Source organism: Carassius auratus, unplaced genomic scaffold (assembly GCF_003368295.1).
Source record: "Carassius auratus strain Wakin unplaced genomic scaffold, ASM336829v1 scaf_tig00216959, whole genome shotgun sequence".
Taxonomy (NCBI): Eukaryota; Metazoa; Chordata; class Actinopteri; order Cypriniformes; family Cyprinidae; genus Carassius; species Carassius auratus.
In genome coordinates, this window is record NW_020528816.1 from 204,821 (window position 1) to 227,500 (window position 22,680).

A 22,680-nucleotide genomic window follows, 5' to 3' on the forward strand; every position below is an offset into this window, starting at 1 on the left:
GATGCACGAAAGGTACCCAGAGATCCTTCCAAGGTACTTAAAGATGCTAACCCTCTCCACAGGGGTCCCGCTCATCATAAGAGGAGTATAGGGTTGCTGCTGTCTCTTTAGTTTTGCTCACATTCAGAGAGAGAGAGAGACAACTGTCCTTGCACCATTATGTTAATTTCTCTACCTCATCCAAGTACGCGGTCTCATTATTGTTGTGAATGAGGCCCAGAACCACAGTATCATCAGCAAATTTGATAATATATGTGAAGCTGTGGGAAGACACACAGTCATGTGTGTAGAGAGAGTAGAGCAGGGGACTCAGGACACAGCACTGTGGGGCTCCTATGTTCAGGGTGATGGAGTTGGAGGTGTACTGGCCTACTTTCACCACTTGAGGTCTGCCGTTGAGGAAATCAACAATCCAGTTGCAGAGTGAAGAATTCAGGCCGAGGTCCATGAGTTTAGACGCCAGCTTTATGAGGACTATAGAATTGAAAGCTGAGCTATAGTCGATAAATAGCAGCCTTACATAGTTCCTGTTGTTGTTGTCAATGTGTGTGAAAGAAGAGTGCAGGATGTGAGAGATGGCATCATCAGTGGACCTGTTGGGGTGATAAGCGAACTGAAGAGGGTCTAAAGTATTTGGGATGGAGGAGCAGATGACGTTTTTAACCAGTCCCTCAAAGACCTTCATGACTATTGATGTGAGGGCAACTGGACGATAGTCATTCAGACAAGAGGGTTTATTGTTCTTAGGCACAGGGATGATGACTGATTTTTTGAAGGAGGTGGGAACCACTGATGTAGCAAGAGACTCATTAAAAATGAATGTAAACAAACCAGTGAGCTGATCAGCGCAGGACCGCAGAATATGGCCAGAAATCCCATCAGGTCCGGCTGCTTTACTGATGTTCACTCGCTTTAGTGCCCTCCAAACCTCATCCTCCGACACAGTGATCACACGATGATCGCTGCTATGACTGCCGCTTCCATGAAGAGCTGATTGGCAGACTCGTGCTGCTTAGATTGTTTTCAAAGCGGCCGTAGAAAGTGTTTAGCTCGTCAGCCAATGACGGATCTGCTCTCACCTCTGCAGAGGATTTATTTCCAAAGGCACAGATGGTCCTTAGTCCTTGCCACATGCGTTGGGAATCATTTAGCTGGAAATGTGACACTATGCGTTCCCTGTATCTGTGTTTGGCGGCTCTAACTGCGCATCGGAGAGCAAAGCACGATGCTTTGTACTCGTTCATGTTTCCCGACAAAAGACCGGCGTTGTAAGCAGCAGTGCGTTTGTTTACTGCTGCTTGGATTGTTCCTGCTCGGAAGCTTAGTGCTACATCCGTGAATTTGCTGACGTCAAATGAACTTGCCTGAAACATGTCCCAATCTACATCATCAAGAGCCGCCTGTAGCATGGCTTCTGAGTGGGCAGACCATCGTGTCACTACTCTCTGCACCGGGCGATCTTGAACAAGTCTTTATATTCCGGTGTAAAGAAAATGGCGGCATGGTCCAATTTGCCGAAAGCCGGTAGTGAGCTGTAGTGGACAGTACACATGTTGATAAAAATTAGGCATAACTTGCCTGAGGCTGGCTTTGTAAAAGTCCCCAGCGATGATAATAGCAGCGTCAGGAAGTTTGTTGATGTTGCCTCCTGAGCGCATCGTGAAGCTCAGACAAAGCCAAGCCAGTGTCAGCTTGTGGTGGGATGTAAACAGTAGTGATGAAGATCGATGAAAACTCCCGGGGCAGATAGAATGGGTGGCAACTAATGGAAAAATGCTCCAGATGAGGCGAGCAGGAGCATGACAGAGTAGAGATATTCCTGGGGTCACATCATTTCTTGTTAATCATGAAACACACTCCTCCACCTCTGGATTTACTGGCCTCGGCTGTTCTGTCCATCCGTAAAACAGAAGTTTTCAAACGCCGTTACAGCAGTGTCTGGGACCGAGGGCATGAGCCATGTTTCTCACAAACAAAGGATGTTACAGTCCCTAATGTCCCATTGGAAACATCCTGGCTCTTAGACCATCCATTTTATTCTCCAGAGACTGGACATTGGCAATGCTCGGTAGAGGAGGACTGTGAGCTCTTTCCCTCAGTGTTTCTTGATCCATCGCCTCGGGTGGTTATTCAGGTGGCCTTTGTTCATCTCGGCGTTCTGGAGAATCTCAGAAGGCCACGATGGGTTGGAGGATAAAGTGTCCTGAAACAGGTCAGTGAAGCGGTGTCCAATATCCAAAAGTGTTAATAAAACACTTTTGATAAAAACACAATCTAAGCGGAGGGACCTGGACGGCGACCAGACTCGGCGGCGCCATCTTGGTATCACATAATAGTATGTGATATTAGAATAAGTGTGTCCCAAAGCATAGTTGTTGAAAAGAGTATGCTAAAAGTCCACAGATGGTCTAATATTGAAGTGTGGATCCATGCACACTCTAATGGCTAAAATTGCCCACAATCCATATCCAGAACTACGAACATAAATAAAACGCATTACAAAAAACTACAAATGTGGCAGATGCACGTGATCGTCGGTTCAGTAGAGAGGTTTACAAAAAGGGGTTAGAGGTACTAATAACCAGCTACTAACAGCTTTACTCTTAAAAAGTTGAAACTTCAACAAACAGCACACAGACACCTGTTCTTTTGTGGAAATTTCAATACAGGCCTGGTTTAAGATGCCTGCTTTTCATTCAGAAGGACTCCATTGTAAAACTTCTACTTTATAATCTGCACGGTTATGAGCTGTTGCCACGACTCCAAACACACAGTCACACTCACATTTTTCACAAGGGCTCGGATAGGTTCCGGGCCACTGCGCACTGAAAGAGGCACATTTAAAAGCCTTCACAAACGATTAACAGATACACTGACAATGTGCCGTTTTGAGGCCAAACATTCCATAATTGATTAGCGGGAGTGTGACGCCAGGCAGAGAAAATTACTAAGCTAATCCTCATCGCCCCTTTTTTTAGGGTGTGAGAGTGCTGTTCGTATTAGAACGACTAAGAAGTAACTTCACCCCAAAGAGTTTTTTTGCTCTTGTACAATGTGATTCTCTGTAAGCGCCCAACCTTTCCTTGTCATCGGGTTGACGCTTGGAATGCTGCGATGCGAAAGAAGAGGCCCTAAAGAAGAAAAAGGCAGGATTTGGAGGTTGAAAGAGAAATTGCAAACAAAAGAACAGAAGTCCTTTCCTGGCATAATCTGATATATAATGATTGCCGCATTAGCTAGGCTAAAGAAAAGAGTGGGCTTTTCAAAGGACTACTTGTTGACTTAAAATGTTAAAACGGTTGAGTCTATATGCGGAAAGAGTATGTGACTGATGACATGAGACGAAGACAGGGCCTCTTTCCAACAAATGTGCATGTGAGACAAAGTTAATGAGAGGAGGAAAAAAAAACTGTGAAAAACAAGGAGAACTTGTACATATCCTTTCAACTCCAACTAGGATTCGAACATCGTCTTTGAGGCGGATTGATCTGCCAACTCAGTAGGGTCTCAGAGCAGCAGGTGCCTCTCTAGCACTCAACAGAGTGGCTGTATTTTAAGACACTCTCTGGAGGTTTCTGCGCCACTGCCATTTTTGGACAGTCCCTTTCTGTTGACATGTAAAGATCAGAATCTTTGTGACAGACAGGGGAGTGGAAAGTTTTCAAGATAGCGTGCTGATAAAGATAGAGTAGTGAAAAAATGAGATGGTGATGGATCGGTGTATTAGGGAAAGAGAAGAAGCTGAAGAGAGAGAGAGAGAGGAAGTAGAGGAATTCTATTGGGATCATTAATAACAAGAGAAGCCTGTGTTTTCTGCTTAGACCTAGACACACAACAAAGATTCTTCACTTGATGTGATTACAAAACATCTTACTTTCTCATATCATATGAGAAGTACACTCTCACTAGAGTCCTTTATTTTCTTGTTGTTGTTTTTTTCCTCTCTACAATGGAGCGCAACATCTGTACACTTCTGTTAGTAATGAATGTGTACATTGTTACTAAAGGGTGGATTGTACATCACATCCAATAAATAAAAATAAAATACAATAAAAATAATAAACATTTTAGTGACCTATTTAAATGATTTATGAAATATTAACTCTTATCCTTCCTGTCATATATATATATTCCTGTACTGATGAAAAATAGCCAGTAGGCTACTCCACATTTAGTACACACACACAAGTCTACTTTGTTCAACCTAGGGTTTAACCTAATTGATTAATTTAGTATATTCCAGCCTATACACATTGCAATCATTTTATGACAGGAAGCAACAGTGACATTGCTTTAAATAGCAGGATGTATAAGTTAATTTAAAATACTGTTTGAAATGGCTTTATGATTGTTAGAAATATATTTCAGCTGCACAGGTAGCTGTTAGTTTTTCTCTTTTGTCTGAAAACTGAAAAAAAAAGAAAATGGTATTTTTGGATAAAAATGATGGCCATCTAGTAGGTACTTTTCAGCACATTTAGTCACAGTCTTGAGACTTGTTTTTTGTTGTGGGATGATACTGTGAACAGTTTTCTCAGTTAAATCTGTTATTCATCTTGTTTAACCTTTTGTGTGGGTGGTAGCTCAGGCTCCTCAGGTGCAGCAAATGCAGGGTTATATAAACTGTGCCATTATGACATTATGCGCTATATATCATCCAAGAAGAATAATAAAAAAAAGGAGTATCACTGAACAGGCATCTGATATGTAAATGTGGTCAATCATATGTTCATGTTTTTGGGTTTCTGATGTCAAAAATCAAATTATTTTTAAATTAGCCATTTTTGCTGCTTACTTTTAATAAAATATTTTTGGCATGTGGAAGAAGTTTTCAGATCTGAAACTGACAGTATCTTTTCAAAATACACAATGTCTTTTATTTCAAAAGATCAAGGAAGATTTGTTATGACCCCTCTTAAGCTAAAAATATTTTTTTTTTACATTTTTTTTATCCACTTAATCTAAATATAGGCTAAATGAATTTCATTAAATGACTGGTTTTGATTTAACTACTTAACTATTTAACTATGATTTAACTGTTTTATGGGGAACAACACCTTTTCTGTATCCAAATCTTGGTCATTTATATGAGTTTGCATAACATTGCTTGAATACATAATAGAAATGTTGGCTTGCACATGGTATCTTCTGTTTTGGTTAATGAAGTCTATTTCCAAAAGCATCATTATCCGGCCTCTGCCGAGACCCTTCCCTTCAGCGTTTTTTTAAGTAAAAATGCTGATTGTAGCATTTAGAAATTTGCATATGGGTGTGGAAAATACATGATGCAGTACATTACTATTTACTCTGTGAGTTGGTTATGAACAAAGGCAGATTTTTATTTATTTTTTTATAAAGACTTGTTTGCACTTTTAATCCTTAATTCAAGAATGCAGTTTTATAATGAAACAATAAACAGGTCAAGAGACTTTGTGCACTATTACACTGAACAAAATTATAAACACAACACTTTAGTTTTTGCCCTCATTTTTGTGGCCAGCCTAAGGCACACCTGTGCAATAATCATGCTGTCTAATCAGCATCTTGATATGCAACACCTGTGAGGTGGATGGACTATCTCGGCAAAGGAGAAGTGCTCACTAACACAGATTTAGACAGATTTGTGAACAAAATTTGAGAGAAATAGGCATTTTGTGTACATAGAAAAAGTCTTAGATCTTTGAGTTCAGCACATGAAAAATGGGGGCAAAAACTAAAATGTTGCGTTTATAATTTTGTTCAGTGTACATTAAAACATTTTTGTATCATTATAATAAAAACCAAATGTGTGTATATAAATGCTTTTGGGACCCAAATGATGTGTGTATATATTTGAAGACAGTAAGTCTAGCATGAGGTATTTATTTATGCTTGATATTCTACTCATGTCATGCATACATAAATTCATTCTGTCAGGTGGATGCTGGGTAGGCAGCCCTCAGCTTGAGTAGTACACTTCAATATATCTGAAGTGACAGTAAGGTGCATTATATAAAGACTTGTCTTGATAGGTTCTACCACAATATATGCTTAGAAATGAGTAGTGATAAATAACTGATGGGAGCTCAATGGAAAATAAATGACTACATGGTGTATGATTTTTGACACAAATGTAAAGGATTAAGTTCAGTTGCATGAGTGAAATTTTAATATTTATACAGAACACAGATATTCATGATACACAATGCTCAAAAGATGTAACGGCCCTATTTTAGCAATCTAAACGCAAAGTGTAAAGCGCACGGCACAGGTGCACTTAGGGCGTGTCCAAATCCACTTTTGCTATTTTAACGATGGAAAAACAGTCCGTAATGGGCATAATGTTCAATAAACCAATCAGAGTGTCATCTCCCATTCCCTTTCAAAGCAAGATGCGCTCACGCCATGGCGGATCACTATTTACATGGCAAAATTTGTTGGCGGAAAAGCTGAACGCTTCTCAAGCGAAGAAACCGATGTGCTAGTGCGCGAAGTTAAAGTGCACGAGCAGATCATCTACAGGAAAAGCAGGAATCCACCAAAGCTTCCCAAGGTGAAGAAGGCGTGGGATGAAGTAGAATTTCATTCATCATTATAAGTAGTAAAAGGCTGAATTGCAAATAGGTAGCCTAATTCTAATACACGCAATGACTATCCATCATTACATTTTTATATTTATGTAGCCTACACAATAATATTCTTTTACACTGTAATCCTTTTGTTTTTAATATTTGGCATGTTTGTGTGAAGCGCATCCCTATGTGTAAGCAAAGTCAACGCGCACTGTGGACCCGCCCAGAGGTGCATTTTTTTAACAACACGCTCTACAAAAAAAATATATTGTGCCATTGACTTTAGACTTTAGAACAGGTTTGAGCTGGTCTATGGCGCAGTCTATTTTCAGCTCCTTAAAATAGCAATGCGCCAGCAATGCACCTGAACACACCTCTTCTTTAGACCAGCACGCCCATGGGCGCACAAATGGCCGCAAATGCATTTGCTAATTGAACGACGTGGTGCTGGATGGGAAAATGCGAATGGCGCCGGACTGAAACTAGCAAACACACTTGCAACGCGCCTGGCATCGCATTGCGCCGGGTGTATGATAGGGCCCTAAAAGTTACATAAGCTGTGTCCCTAAATCCTACATAGTTCACTATATCAGGTGTCAGAATCCCCTATATATTGAATTACCCTATATACTTCACTCTTTTACCTATAATGCACTCTGATTAAACTTACGTACACTCGCCAAATCTGACACATACAAAAAATATCTGGGCATTACCTGTAGATAATATATATTCACCTGTCTAATCAATGTATATAAATAAAATACAAATAATTTACTTGCTTATTTTATTTCACTCCTTCCGCATATTGTCATTGACTACATAGAATTTCATTACAGAACAATAAAAACAGTAAGTGAATGAATAAGCAAATTCAGACACAGCATGGGACTGTGTATAAACACGTACCTGTTCTCCAAGCCCACGTTGCCACCCAGAACCCAGTTTTCTTGCAGCTGCACGCATTCAGATGCACTCTGAAACTCTGTCGGCTGATTGGCCAGTGACTGGTTGAGGGAGGTGACTGACGGATGCTGCTTGTGTTTATGTGGAGCAGGTGGAAGAGGAGGCGGTCCTGCTTGGCTGGGAAGCTGGTCTATTGGAAGAGGAGAGGGAGAGGTATTTTGTTACAGACAGAGTGGAGCTTGTTACAGATTTCTGCTTTACAAAAAGCACAGGCAGATTGTGTGCCTGTTCCAGATTGGATTGTGTTAAATGGGATTCTTTACAGGATGATTTGGTCCTATGAACACCTTCACATTTTCACTTCACTCCATCCAGCTTCATTTAAGAGGGACAGAAGGGACCCTAAATACTAAATGTGACAAAACCTGTCTTAAGTTGCTGCTCGCTGGTGTATATTTTTAGCAATAGCCAAAAAACATTGTATGGGTCAAAATTATAGATTTTTATTTTATGCCACAAATAATTAGGATACGGAGTTAAGATCATGTTATTTTTAACCCAACATTTTTTAGTGTGCAGATTTTATTTTTTTTGCACCCTCAGTTTCCAGATTTTCAAATAGTTGTATCTCGGCCAAATGTTGTCTGATCCTAATAAACCATACTTCAATGGAAAGCTTATTTATTCAGCTTTGTGGATGAAATTGACACTTAAGACTGGTTTTGTGGTCCAGGGTCATATTTTATGACCGTTTACTGCACGGTTTGTTGCAATGTGATTTAATTAGCAAATTAAAATAATGTTATTTACACACATACACACACACACACACACACACACACAAACACATACATATATATAGTATTATTAACAAAGTATTATTATTAGTAATAGTAGTAGTCAAAAGGCAGCAGACAGAAATTGCCAGGAAAGGGGAACATGACTCTAAGAATCAAAGCAGTGTGTAATTATACAACTTACAAAGACTTGAAATTGAGTAGCAATAGTGACATGGTGCTCACTGACTTTTACGAGTGAGCAAACATAAGTCTCCGCAGGCCGTTGCTGGGGAGCAGATGTTTTATAATGGGCTCTTAAACTGAATGTTTCACGTTTGATTACAACCAGAGAGGGAGAGAGACAGAGACTCTCGTTTAACTAATGACCGGAACCTCCATTAGGACAGCAGGAAAGAAACAGGTTTTCTCATATCACTCCAAGCTGGGTAATTGCCCCCCAAAAATGACACTGTATGATTATCTCACTGTCCCATCCTGCCACCGTGCTGACAGGTCTGTTTCCATCTGACTACGGGTGTCCAAACATATGCTGTCATGCACTAGACTGTGACAGGGACGTACTACAGGCAAGCCACAAAGAATCTATATTTGCATTTATTCTAATGCGAAAGCACCACAAGTAATAAAGTGTATATGGAATATTTTTTTTAATGAGCTTTCATTTTTGTCTGTTTTTCCTCTTTTTTTAAATTCAATCATTTGAATGCCAAAATAGTTTTGGCAGTGATCAAAACATACTTCATAATCTGTTTTTAACATTTCACATGCATCAGTCACAAAATGACTAGACACTGTGTTTTTTTTTTTTTATATATATAGTATTAAGTATCATACTTAGTGGTGTGCATGGGGGGGGTCTTACCCCGGTCAGTGATTTATACCGAGGGTAGTGGTGTGCCACAATGAGATGTTTCTCACAGTTATGTTTGAGATACATTTATTTTTAATGCCATAAAGTCAGTTGCAAACATTGCAATCATGTTTTAAAATACAACAACGAGCACTACGAACCCATTTAAAGAAACACGTTCAGCAGTCTCCATGCCAGGATAGAAAACAGTCAACAAAGTATAATAAACTCACACATACGGTGCGCTCTATTCATTTTATCAAATGATCACATCTATTCATTGTATAATCCTGCTACTAGCATTTTATTCAGACTAAAACCCCCTTTAATTCAAGTGAGAAAGCATTTTTTTTGTAACATTTTGTTGAGGGGCTTTTGCACATCCTGTCATGCCTGTGATTGTGTGCCACTGCAATAGATGCATTTTGCTGCATTAAGGTTAACGATTAATCAATTAATTAATCATTAATTTAAACGATGATCGATCATGTAAATGATCGAAAATTGACATCCCTAATTAGAATAACTATTTTGACTTATTTTAACATTATCTTAAGTTTTGACCGGTCAAAAGTTCAGGTCAAATAACATAAATAACGAACAACTAAGCATTTGAGAGAAGAAGTCTCAGTACAGTTAGTGAAGGATAAACTGTTATTGTTGTTTTTATGGCAAACATACATCTCTGGTGAGCTAAATGGGCCTGTCACAGCCTAGCGCTGTGATAAGTGACCCTGTAGTCAGTTAGTAAGACTGAGAATGTGCATTTGTGCACAAACCAATGTAACAAAATGCATGCTGGTGCCCGTTACATCAACTATACTTAGATTTGAATTTGCATCTATGTTTGTTGTTTAATTCACTGCAGTTTATTATTGCCACAAGGCCATGTTTAAATCATACAAATTTAAAAAAAGTAATTTTTAAAATCTGAATTTATCCTTGGACAGTGTCCATGCAACACTAAAACACTTACTCTTGATTTAAAGCATGATACCAATATCACTTAAGAAAAAAATAAAAACAAAAGTTACCACACAAGTGGTCATATATCCTTCAGAGCCCCAGTCATGTCAAGAACTATAAAACGCCAACTAATTCTAAACAGACAGAGGCTGAAGTGAGGAAAGAACAGGAATCATTATGACAGGTGTCTTGCCACATTCATGACAGGGTTAAAATAGGCCTCTGTGACAGGTGCATTAGACAAAGTGTTGGAGGGGAAACACAGTACACCCTCCACTCTGTGCGTCTGACACAAAGAGGTCACCCGATACAAAGACGGCGATGTTATGCCATGCCCAGACACGGCGAACACCATTACACTTTCATGTTGTTTGCTTTCACAAATACATCAAATGGCCTGAGACAGTGGTTGGAAATTAAACAGCCAGCAATCTTAAGAGACAGTGAACCTCTGCGGCAGCACAATTTACCTTAAATGTGCCCTTAAGGTAACTCGTGCCTTTTTGAATGCGACTTAATGGAAAATTGTAACAAATTATTTCCCTCAATCTAGATAAGGAGGCACCACTCTGATTCAATCTGAGCACCGTTAGACTCCACATACTAACAAATGATTACACACAGCATGAGCAGAATGTTAAAGCATTCAGCAGGCTTTCTATCCAGATATGAGGCAATCAGCTTCTTTTAATCAAACTCCCTGAGCAATAAAATACAATTCTCTCTCTCTTGATTGGGTGTACACACAATGTACACAGATTTCTCTTGAATCTGCATTACTGTCCTATCTGTGTATGTTTATGTTTACCTTTACGTTGACTTCCCCTGGCACATCCTGCAAAAAGATGACACGGCTAAGGAAGGAAATTCCTTTAAGTTTTTCCATAAAGTTTTCATTTGCTTTCGGGCAAAGACAGATACAGTTGGCACAAAATTTCTCAATGGCAAGTCATTCTATGATTTAACAAGATGTTTTAGCGGGCCGTTTTGATTAATATTAGATAGAGCGACTGAAATGACATCCTATTTATTGTTAATGCTACTGCAAATATCTGTATGAAAATCTACATTATCCTTTTTTTCATGACGAGGAGCTAAGAAGGGCATAAACATGAAGATATTATATGAACCTGCACTGACACAAATGTATGCTGACATATAATTATACAGTATTACTATTCTGCCTTTATGAAAGTTATATGAGCCAAATGTAAATCAATAAACATATTTTTCTTTAGTTTCGACAAACAAAATTGATCAAACACACTGTTATCTATTCTGGTTGCCACAAATCAAACAATGTTTTCCAGTAATAGTAAGACAAATAAATAATTTATGTAGGCTATTGTTTCCTTTCAACAGAGAATTAGTCTTTTCTAGTTTTTTATATTCTTAAAATCATCTCTCAAAACGTTTTGAGTAAATTGCTGTTCTCACATCAACATTTATCATTTATCAAAAAGAAATAAAAAATACATCCCTCTGCCAATGACAAGAGTATAACATAAACTGTCATATTTGATAAATGAGACTAAATTGTACCAGAAAAATGGGGTTTGGTATTGAATTTCTGTAAATAATGAAAAGGAAATTGCATGTATGCATTCTGTGGTAAACAGAGGACCCTTTGAGACACCATGAGCATGTTACTGTAACAGATGAATGTGGAATAGACATAATTGTTTGTGCATGCCTGAAAGAGCTATTAAAATATTATATTTAATCTCGACACACATAGTTGAAAAAAACAGAACATAAAATATCTATAAAACATAAACTCATCTAATAGTTAGAACACAGCACATTTGAAGGCAATGAAAATGATGCATTAACATTATTTGAGCATGTAATTTTTGCAGAATATCTTTGCTGTCTTGAAGAGCTTTTGTACGTATTGTCGCTCCCGCTTCTAAAACAGATTATAACACCATTCTTGATTATCCTGTGCCAATTTAGACACCCCACCTCAGCTCTCCTTCCATTGACATTGCCAGTCAGTATCACATCCAATCACTTGAGAGAAAATGTCACAGTTGGAATAACCCTCTGGAGCATGGAATAACCCAGCAGTTACCAGTGGACTATAATTGTATTTTACTTCAAGTTCAGTATTCATGAGCCACTGCCACATCTTTCAAAACAGCCCAAAATATTATGTGAAATATAAAATAATTTCTTAAGCCTCTTATTTAAAATCAGACTTAATAGAATCTTTCCAATTGAACAATAAAGAAAACAACGGGAAGGTGTTTGATTTAGTTATTAGTTTTCAGTATAAAACACTACTGTGACAAGTGGGGCGGGGCCAAGAGCCGTGGGAACAGAGCGGTGGAAATCACCGACACCTGCGACACTCACCAGTCTCGATTCCCACGGAGGAGATTGGAAGGATACAAAAGAGGAGCGACTACAGTGAAGGACGAGAGAGGATCAGGCCTGGGCTTTATTTTGTGTTTGGTTTTTATTTGTGCGCGACAGTCGTCTGCGAGGGGCTGTCGTGCTGTTTTGTCTTTATTTTGTAATTAAAGTTCATTTTGATTGTCCGCCGGTTCCCGCCTCCTTCTTCCCGATGATTATGAAGTTGTACAGTATTACAGCTACCTTTGTGCCTTATTTACCCCCCCCAAAATGGTGCATATAAATACCTAAAAGCTACATATTACTGAAAGTGCACATATTAGTAACTAAATGGTACACCTTTTAAAAGGGCACTGCCCCAGAAACAGCTTTGTGCATTTTTTTCTAAGAGTGCATCATTAAGGCAAGAGGCCTGTGTAAACTGAAAGACCAAACAGGTTGTGATAAAAGAAAATTAAAAAAAGAATATCGCAGACAGACAGTTATCCCTGCATTCCAGGCTTTTAGTCTGAGCTCACTTTATTAGAAGCATTGAAGAGATGTAGCAGTGGGGCAAGGCCCACCCATGATGAGAATAAGAGTTGTGGATGAGCTGGCAGAATAAGACTATAAATCAAGCATAATAGTGAAATGTGTCTACCTGGCATGACAGGCTATTCAGGAGGCATTCAGAGTCCAGCGTAGAGCAGAGCACAAGCATTTAATCAAAGTCACAGCGTCACAGAGCTGAAAGTGTTCCCTGGTACTAAAACCTAACTGGGAAAGATTTCAGTCCCTCTTGGTGTTTTTTCCTTCAGTCTGATTTCTCATTGTTAATACTTGAATATGTTCAGTGGATAGAATTCTCTAGATTATAATTGTGGTTATTTGTCAGTAACAAGCATGTAACTTTCTCTGAATTTGTCAGACATGAATTTTAGACTAAAATGAGAGAAGTTTTCTGTGACATGATCACCCTCAAGCCATTCTGTCTGAAACTGACATCAGCTATCTGTTTCCAATGTAACACTTTGCCAAGACCCCAGTAAAGACAAATCATACCAATACCTGTCTGTCACGATACTGCTGCGAGCCAGTGTTCAGCTTTTGACATTTATCAATTTTTATGAATTGTTCTTTAAAGGGAACAATCATCAGTGAAATCGTTAACCATATGTAATTAAATTGCATAGCTAAATAATCCAAAAGTAATTACTTACTGAATGCATAGCTACTGCACTATATTAAACACTACCAAAAAAGATCCAAACACTTTCGAAGATGGCAAAAAATAAAAAAAAGTGTGCACATTTCCTCAGAAAAACATCTGTTCGGTAATCCTGCCTTTTTTTCTGCCACCTTATTTAACAACACTAATAAATAATTACATAATTACATAAATACTAATTATTTGGAAATAAACTGCAATGTTTTAGCCTCTACAACAATTTAACCATTTAGATTTATTTATTTATTTTTATTCAGATTTAATTGTTTAATGAATAAATTCTCCTTAAACTCACACTGGTCTTGCAGAAAACACTGAAACAAAAAAACAACATACTGTATATTATGACTGCATAATTAAATCAACTAAATAATCAAGATTACAATTGTGGATCCCATTGTGGTTAACCCTAACATGTTTTTGCAATGGCTGAACACTGTAACCAATCACAGACATGTCCCTTGTGCACTGCCATGTACTTTTACTTAATTTCCCCCCTCATCTAGTATGCTTAATTTGCACAGCCTTACCAAGGCAGCATGCTGTCAATCATGTCACTATATGATCTAAATTCACTGTACTTTCACATTTGATTGAATAATGTTTGAGGAAAGATTGACATTCAGCAAGCCAATTTATGATTTTGGTTTCCCGACTTTTGTCAATACTTCATCACAGAAGGACTCTTGTTTTGGAAACTGTTGACTCCCTGATGAAGGCTTTTATGCCGAAACGTGTCAGAGTTTTTAAAGGTTTATGATGACCAAGCCATAAAATAAAGGCTTTTTAATTTTTCTTAAAGAGAGTGCCTTGGAATTTCCTATTTGTTCTATCTTATGATTATCCCATCCAAAGAGCACCTCAAGCTAACATTTTGAGTCCTGGAAGCGCCCCTCTATAGACATTTGATGAACACTTCACCACTGTTCCCTTTGAGTTCCTCAGTATTTGATAATGCATCAGTCATTCTTTACAGTTTTGCATGATATTAAAACTTTGCCCAGTAATCAATAACTGTGCAGACCATAACTGCAGTACTTACAATAAACACAACATTACCATCCATTGGTGTAGATGCCAAGATAGTATTATATGAATGAACAAACTGGTCACATTTACCTACAACAAGGGAATTAATTACAAGCCGGCAACAAATAACCTAAAATGAGGAAACAAATTATTAAAAAGTTCCCAGGATAAAACATGCTCTTGTATTAAGTTAAATTCTTAATTTTTGTCCAGTATCCTCCCAAACCACCCCCACCCGGAATGTCATGAGCAAGGTTCCATTCATAATATTATATCAATAATAATTTGTCATTAATAAATAATAAAAGATAATGCACTCCTAATAATAATTAATCAACCACTACAAAGGTCTATAAAGCAGTTGTCGCTTTCTTTCTGTCTCTCAACCTTTTATCATTTATTTTTAATTTCACCTATAGACATGTGGTGAGGTTTTTATTATAATAAATGTGTGACATTTCTTCTCACCAAGTACCAAAGTTTTGCAAAACTGTATAAAATAAAGATGAATGTCAGCAAAAACAAGCTCTTCAGACACGATTTGCTATTCAGCCGGGGAAAGGTCATGCATTTGCACGTTACCTTTGATTTTTTCATCAGCACGGTGCTTCAAAAACAGCTGTGGTAAAATGTGCTTGGATCAACCAATTTAAATGCTAAACTTCTCCGGGGGAGATTGAGGCTTCTTCTTAAATACACACTGAAAACAAATCACTTGGCCCCCTTTGAAGAGCAGAGTAGGAAATTGAATGACCCTAATGTTAAGGTGTATTGTGTCTGGTCTGGAGTAATTGAGATTCTGCTGTCTGTCTGGCCTTAAGAAACAGTTTCATCCTTAAACATTGAATGTCCATTTTGTTTCACTGACTGTGAGTCTTTCAATTGAGTTAGTATTGACAGAGCTTTTTGCACTCCAACAAACCTAATTAATTATCCTCTTTGCTTCTTAAGAAGGGTTAGGTAACATTTGAATTTATCAATTCCGATTCTACTTAACGATTCCTATTTTCGATTCCAATAAGGTTATAAAATGAACTTAAAGTTTTAGATGTTAAATACATTTATTTTGTGGCTTTCTAAGAAGCATTCTGTTGCATCCGAACAACATCAGCAAAAAGCAGTAGCCTACAGAACCCTTAGGCCAAGAAGAACTTGAGGAATGTTTTTAACAAAAATACAAGAGCAAAATCAACTGCACCAATTTATATTTCACACACTGATAAATTGTGTGTGATAAATTGTGTAAAGACAAGTAAATAGTCAGTAATAAAATAGGAACAAACAAATAAATTAGCAATGGCATAAATAAATACAACTGAACAAATTTCAGGTACAGAAATTGAAATCAAAATCCTTTTCATAAAATATTGATTGATACTCAATAAAGTAATATTTAATAAAGATCTGTGATTTTCTTTAGTTGTTTCTTTTCTAATATCCACATAAGCAATATATTTTGGGATATTTTATGTATTTTTTTTTTTAAATATAGACATGAAATCATATTTTTTCCCATATGGGGAAACAGCAGCTTAATGTGGCCACAACCATGAAACCCTGCTTCAGCGTACCTAAAAAGATAATCTGATCCTTTTTTATTGTAAAGCCTACCTTACATTCTCAACAATCACTTGTAATCTAAGCCTGTACTCCATGTTCTCACACTCCACGACTCCACAGACTACCTGATAACTTTCAGATGGCATGTACAACCCTACTTTCAGACAGGTTGGTTTCATGCCTCGGCGTAGAGACTCAAACCTTAAGCTCTCCTCGCATGTTGGAGGAATGCACAAAGGTAATCTTGGCCTGACAGACTGTGCTGCTGTGTAGTACTCTGCTGCCTTCTGAATAATGAAGCCAGTGCTTCTTCTAGTCATCCTCCAGCAGAGCAGTCTGGAAATAGCTGTACATCTAAAAAACCTCACTGCTGAGCTAGCCTTTAACCCTCTCTCTAATCCCAGAAAAAAGACAAGCACTGCTCCGCACTCAAACAAGAATGCAGATTTCCGTTCAATCGCATCACCCATCAGGATATATGTAGAAGGGGTTTTAGGTGTTCTTATCATCCTTAAATAAAAGGAAAAACAGGATCAAAGTTGGGTAGCAGACTTTGTTTGAACGGCGTCATGCAGAGCGAACAGGCATAGTAATGACCAATGGCAGCGCTGAGAACTGAATGATGGATGACACTAAAAGGAGGAAGCAGAATGGAGGAGGAGACTGAGATTTTGAAAGCAAAGCCTAATTATTCAAACTACGTACTTCACCTAGAGAGACACCAAAGTGTGCAGACAAATTCAGAACAGTAATATCTGGATGAGTGTCCTTTCATTAGAAGATCAAAGAGTTTCTTTTTTCCCCAACTAGCTTAGATTCATTCAAAGGAAATGGGTCAGGGTGAGCAAACATTGAATAGCTGCAGAGGCTGACACATCCCAGATTAGCCTGACTGAGTGGCTAATCGTTCAAAGTATCACACTCAAAACACTTCAATTACACATGCAGAATTATTTAACAGATTAAGAAAATTCCACTGTTAGAGCAATAAAGTGATTTCATTTTTTTTTTTTTTTTTTTTTTTTATAAATCATTATTGGAACATCATTTCCAAAAAAAGTTTAGCTTGCTTGAATAAAAACCAATTTAACATTTTCCAAACTAAACTAAAAAGCTGTGTAATGGCTTTTTAGTTATTACTTGGCAGCCTCATTCATACTTCAGCATTCTGTAGCTTACGGGATGCTTCAAACTCATTTGTGTTGTTGTAGTGAAAACACCATAAACAACATTATAGGCTTTTAGGATGAGGACTTCTGTCTCTCTCTGCATTAATGTGCCATATATTCTGGTGCAACTGGAGCATTGTCTGGAAAACACACAAAAATCAGTGGGATGCACAAAAAAAAAAAAAAAGGTTCAATAAAAAAATGCAAGGCAGAATATAATAAATGAGGTGAGACATTAAAGGTGCACAATAGAAATGCCTACTTAAAGAAATCATGCAAATGTCAATGCTTTAACATGCAATAAATTAATTAACACAACTGTGCAAACAGGTGCATACTGTAGATATATATAGAGTCATCATTCCCTACAAAAAAAAAAGAAAAAATATAAAAAAAAAAAAAAAAAAACTATAAGCACACCTTACATTGTGCCCTGAGTCATAAATAAAAAAATAGCAAAACTTGGAGTAAGACGAATGTTACCTTTGTGTTGGTGCTTAAGTAAAGAGACCTGTCATCTGTAAATATAGGTGGATTTGCATGCACGTGACCCCGCTCTACTCTGCTGTGCATTGATGTATCTGTTCTGCTTACTCTGGCCAGCTCTCTGTACACACTGATTACTCTCTGTCCCGGCTGCTAGTGCTCTACTAAGCACTTCAATCCATCATTGCCACACCTGCCCTGATGCAGGCCACTTGTTAAATCATAATCTTCCATACCTAAACCTACAGGACAGGGCAGGGCAGGGCAGCGACAAACTAAAGCAGTGCAATAATGCATTTACCAGTTCCTTGCGTGGAACTGATCCTGCTATACCATTTATACCAAGCTATACAAGTGGCATCAAGCACTAAATCTGATATTCAAATTAGGGATGTGCGTTTTCCGCAAATTTCACATTCGAATATTTGAGCTCACAAAAAAAGAATATTCGAATATTCGTTTATTTAAATTAAGTTTAATGTTTAAAGTGAACAAAGAAAAAACGTAAAGCAGCTTGCAGCAATTAGGCTATTGTAGAGTGTAGCCTACACTTAACTTTGAAACTTTTAAACTGTCAGAAAATCTTTTTTGCTTTTTTCTATTGTTTTAAATGTTCTTGTTAAGAAATACGGGCATGTAAACATGATCGGGGGAAAGTCGGCTCCTTAGTCTGTTAACAATAATTCACACAGAGAAAACGCGCTCTGACGCCACAGACGTTGTCGGGACTCACAAATAACACTGTGCTAAGCGAATAAGTTTTGTGAAGCGCTTCATGTTTTCGTTTCACCACTGAATGGGATCCTCGTGGAATACATGGCTCCAGCAAGAACTGTTCTCACTCGTCTCGGCTGGACTCTCTGTAATCATCGCTGAAGAACTGGCTCAGCCTTTTCCGACGAGTGGGCATTGCATCCTCTTCATCGTTGGTGGCCGCGGCTGCATCCGTACCACTCGCATCAAGGAAAATAATGTTCTGATAATGTTCAAAAAAGTTTTTTTTTCTTACTTCTCTCATGTTTTCATCGAGAAACCTGAGATGTTTGTGCCGAGGGTCTAGTGCAGATGTGAGAAGAGGAGTTTTCACTGCATTCTCCAAGTTAGCGGTGTTTATTCATTGCTTGAGAGATGCTGCAACAATGTTCTTGAATTCGGTCACTTTCTGTGATTCTCCACGGCATATCTGAAGTACTGTAGAAGATCGCAGTTCTTAGGGGGCGTTCACATATCACATCTTTTGCGCGCTCAAGTTCGTTATTTCCAATGTAGGCATGTGGTATGCGCGGTCATAATGGAAGAAACGTGGTCGTGATGCCCACGAGGTGCATTGCGCCCGTTTTTTCCAGGCGCGTCCGCACCGCATCGGGTTAAAAACATCTCAACTTTTCAGAATGCCGCAAGCGTGCCGCGGGTCATGTGACAAGAACTAGACATTCAGCTTCATCCTTTCCCGTAACAACGTTGAAAGCTCAGCCAAGATGAGAACAGCTGGTCAGGCCATCCTTAAAAATATTTTGGTTTGCAGTAACAGTAATTTTTAAAAAGGGTCGGTTGGTCGGTCTATATTTTTGTTTCAAGTTTCAATGTAAAAAAAAAAAAGTACATTTTTTGTGATGGTGATGACGTCGGTATTAATTTAAACAAATTAGCATATCGTGATGTCACTGGCTAGGTCTTCAACCCACGCCTTCGGGCGCATAATTGCAAACTTCATTTTAATGCAGTCTATATAGACCACAAACAAATTAAAATCTTTGTCAAAAACATGTTTATTGCATGAATTTCAGGTGAAAAAAAAATGAGGTACTGTTGTACTTGCATGCAACCTACAAATGTGAGAACGTTTACTTTGCTTTCTTGGGTTGTCACTTTTGTGGAAAAAAATCCTGTTCGATTTGAGTGACGAGTGTTCATTGAATCGATTGTAAAATCGATTTTGCATGTCTTAAGTTTTATACGGCAAATAATACCAAATATAGATAAATCCACGGACAACAGGCAGGAGGAATGTAAAGATTCAATATATTGGTAAAGACCAATATTTCTGATGATTTATTGGCGTGAAGTTACTTGCACAATGACAAACAGGAGTGCAACATTTTCGAAAAACAATAAGCAGAGTGGACTGCCATAATGCAAAACATTTAATGCAGGCTTCAACATGGCTGTGTTTACGATTAAATTTCAACAACAACTTAGGCTGTCAAAAAAAAAATATTTTTTCGAATATTCGTTGAATTTTAAATGAAAATCCACATTCGAATGCGCATTCGAATTTTAGATGTGCATTAATTAAGGAAGCTGCCTTATGAGCCCCGGTACGTGTTCCATTCCATCTCGCCGCGCGCACAGCTGTGTCTACACAACTTTCAAAGGCGGACAAGCTCGACACGCAGTATCTGCTTTCTCATCTTTCACTTCGTGTACGCGCACGAGATGCCATGACGATGTATGTGCCATTGCATTATAAGGTTATGTTAGCCTATCCAGTTGAACCCACTTAAAAAAAAAAAAGAACATCAATGTGGAGAAGATCTTGTTTACATCAAAACTGAAACCAAGCCGTTCACACAGAACGCATATTTCGCGCATTTTCTGGAGGGACACTGTAATTTTTTTTTTTTTTTTTTTTTCAAAATTCGAATATCATTTTTATTTATCGAATAATTAGAGCAGAACAAATATTCAAATGTCTTTTAATAAATCCAAAGTGGTTACAACACATTACACAGACGAGACGCAACAACAGTGAACAGAAACAGATAAACTTAAGTACACATTCAAATAAGGCCTATTAATGACACACAACTCAATCAAATCAACCACCATGACAACAATCTCTACAGAGAACAAGAGCAAAGGGAAGCAAAGTCCAAACCAAATGATATTATGATGATAAACGTGAAGCCGTTTACAAAAACATACTAGAAATCTTGTAAAAATCATGGTTTTCACATGAATATAACACAGTATTGCTTTCTACATTGACGATGATGATAAGAAATGTTTTGAGCACCAAATCAGCTTATAAGAATGACATCACACAAATAAATTATATTTAGAAATATATTAAAAAAGAAATACTAATTTTATATCGAAATACATTTTCAAAATAGTTGTTATAATGTAAAGCAATGCAGCCTTGGTGAGCATAAGATTCCTATTTCAGAAACATTACAACATATTGGGGGGAAAAAATCAGTGTACAGTAAGTAAAAGTTACTTTTTATATAGTTTTATAATATGTAAACATTTCTGTAAAATCTCCAGCAAAAATAAATATATCCACATGTTGGTATCACATTACAAAGATATAAATCAGACTGCCCAAACTGTAACTGTATGTTTAGTATATCCCTATGTGCTACACATAATAAAGACATACACTGCTAATTATCATTTTATCTGAATCCGTTAGTAACATTCATTGGATTTCATCACGATTGTCAAGCACACATTTAGCCTTAACCTCAATGTGTCAAGCTACAAACAATATGAATATCAGCAGGAATTTCCCTCCCACTGTCTACCCTTAGATATCTGTGCTTAATGTGAGGGTGTCACATTCAATTTGGCTCCCAGCTAATGCAAACACAGCAATGCCTAATTGAAATCTATTGGAGTTATAACCACTGATTTACTGTGCAGTGTTGGTCATTTAATACAGCACTGTGATCTATTAAATGTCTATGTATTAGATATGCAGGAACCTTTATTTAACATTAAGTAGTGGGTAATATGAAGTACATTTTTCTTTCCTGTGCTATGAAATAAAATCTTATAAAACATCCTAACATTAACATTATTTAAATAATGTAGCATGCTTTTGGAAGTACTGAGCCATTCTCCCTAGCACTGGTAATTTCCAGAATATACAGAACAGCACAGTATGTTCACAGTTCGTTCTTTGCTGAATTTCAACTTTAAATGGCAAATATGCGTTGACAATCCTATTTGTTTGTGTGTGTGTGTGTGTGTGTGTGTGTGTGTGTGCCGTTGGCTAATCTATAACCAGGAAAACTGCTGATATGTTAAAACAACTACAAAATATTTACATATAATAATAGACCACTGATGTCATGCATGCATTAATTTACCACACTTTCCTCTCAGTTTAGCAATACTGGGCGGATGTTCTGAACATTCAAAATTCAAAATGAAATAATCAAATTTGACCTTCTGCTGGAAAAATAACTAGTGCTCCCAGAAAAAAAAAAATATGTTTCATGGTAACAGAAATGCTTTGTAATACAAAAATCAGATCAGGTTATTTGTCATTAGCTTACAGAACTGTAAACTGAATGTGCATCGTGTGTTAATACTGATTTAATACATTAACCTAAATTATTATTAATTAAATAAAGGGAGTAAATAATAATATCAACAGAAAATAAGACTTTCCATTGGGCCTAATGCAAAATGAACCAACAATGCATAATTATAATAACCAATTATGTATCACAAAGCAACCATCTGCCCATAGAGGACTGGAAAAAAATAAATAATAATAAGCAAAGAAATAAACTAATCCCAGTGCTTCAAAGAGTGCATCTAGCGACAGTGCTCACTTGAGACAAACACAAGACTGAAATGGGTGCTTTTTTGACATTAAGAACTGAGCACTGGAGAGAAGATCTGACATTATCACTCTTGAGTGCCAAGTATCTAGGGCATAGTTGCCATTTGAATATGATAAATGCCTTACTAAGAACTCTCCTATCGTAACAATCCAGAGATGAATTGGGAATAAACAAAGCAGACATATGTTTCATAGCACACAAACCCCAGGAGGCAGACT

At 37.6% G+C, this 22,680-nt stretch overlaps 1 protein-coding gene across 1 annotated transcript in view; it reads right to left on the reverse strand.

Annotated features, from left to right (window-relative positions):
- Positions 1–22,680, reverse strand: part of LOC113099542 (teneurin-3-like) — a 97,090-nt gene that overhangs the window by 42,958 nt on the left and 31,452 nt on the right. Inside the window, exon 4 of the mRNA XM_026264402.1 lies at positions 7,461–7,647. Coding sequence (XP_026120187.1) covers positions 7,461–7,647 — 187 coding nt within the window. The remainder of the gene's footprint in view (positions 1–7,460; positions 7,648–22,680) is intronic.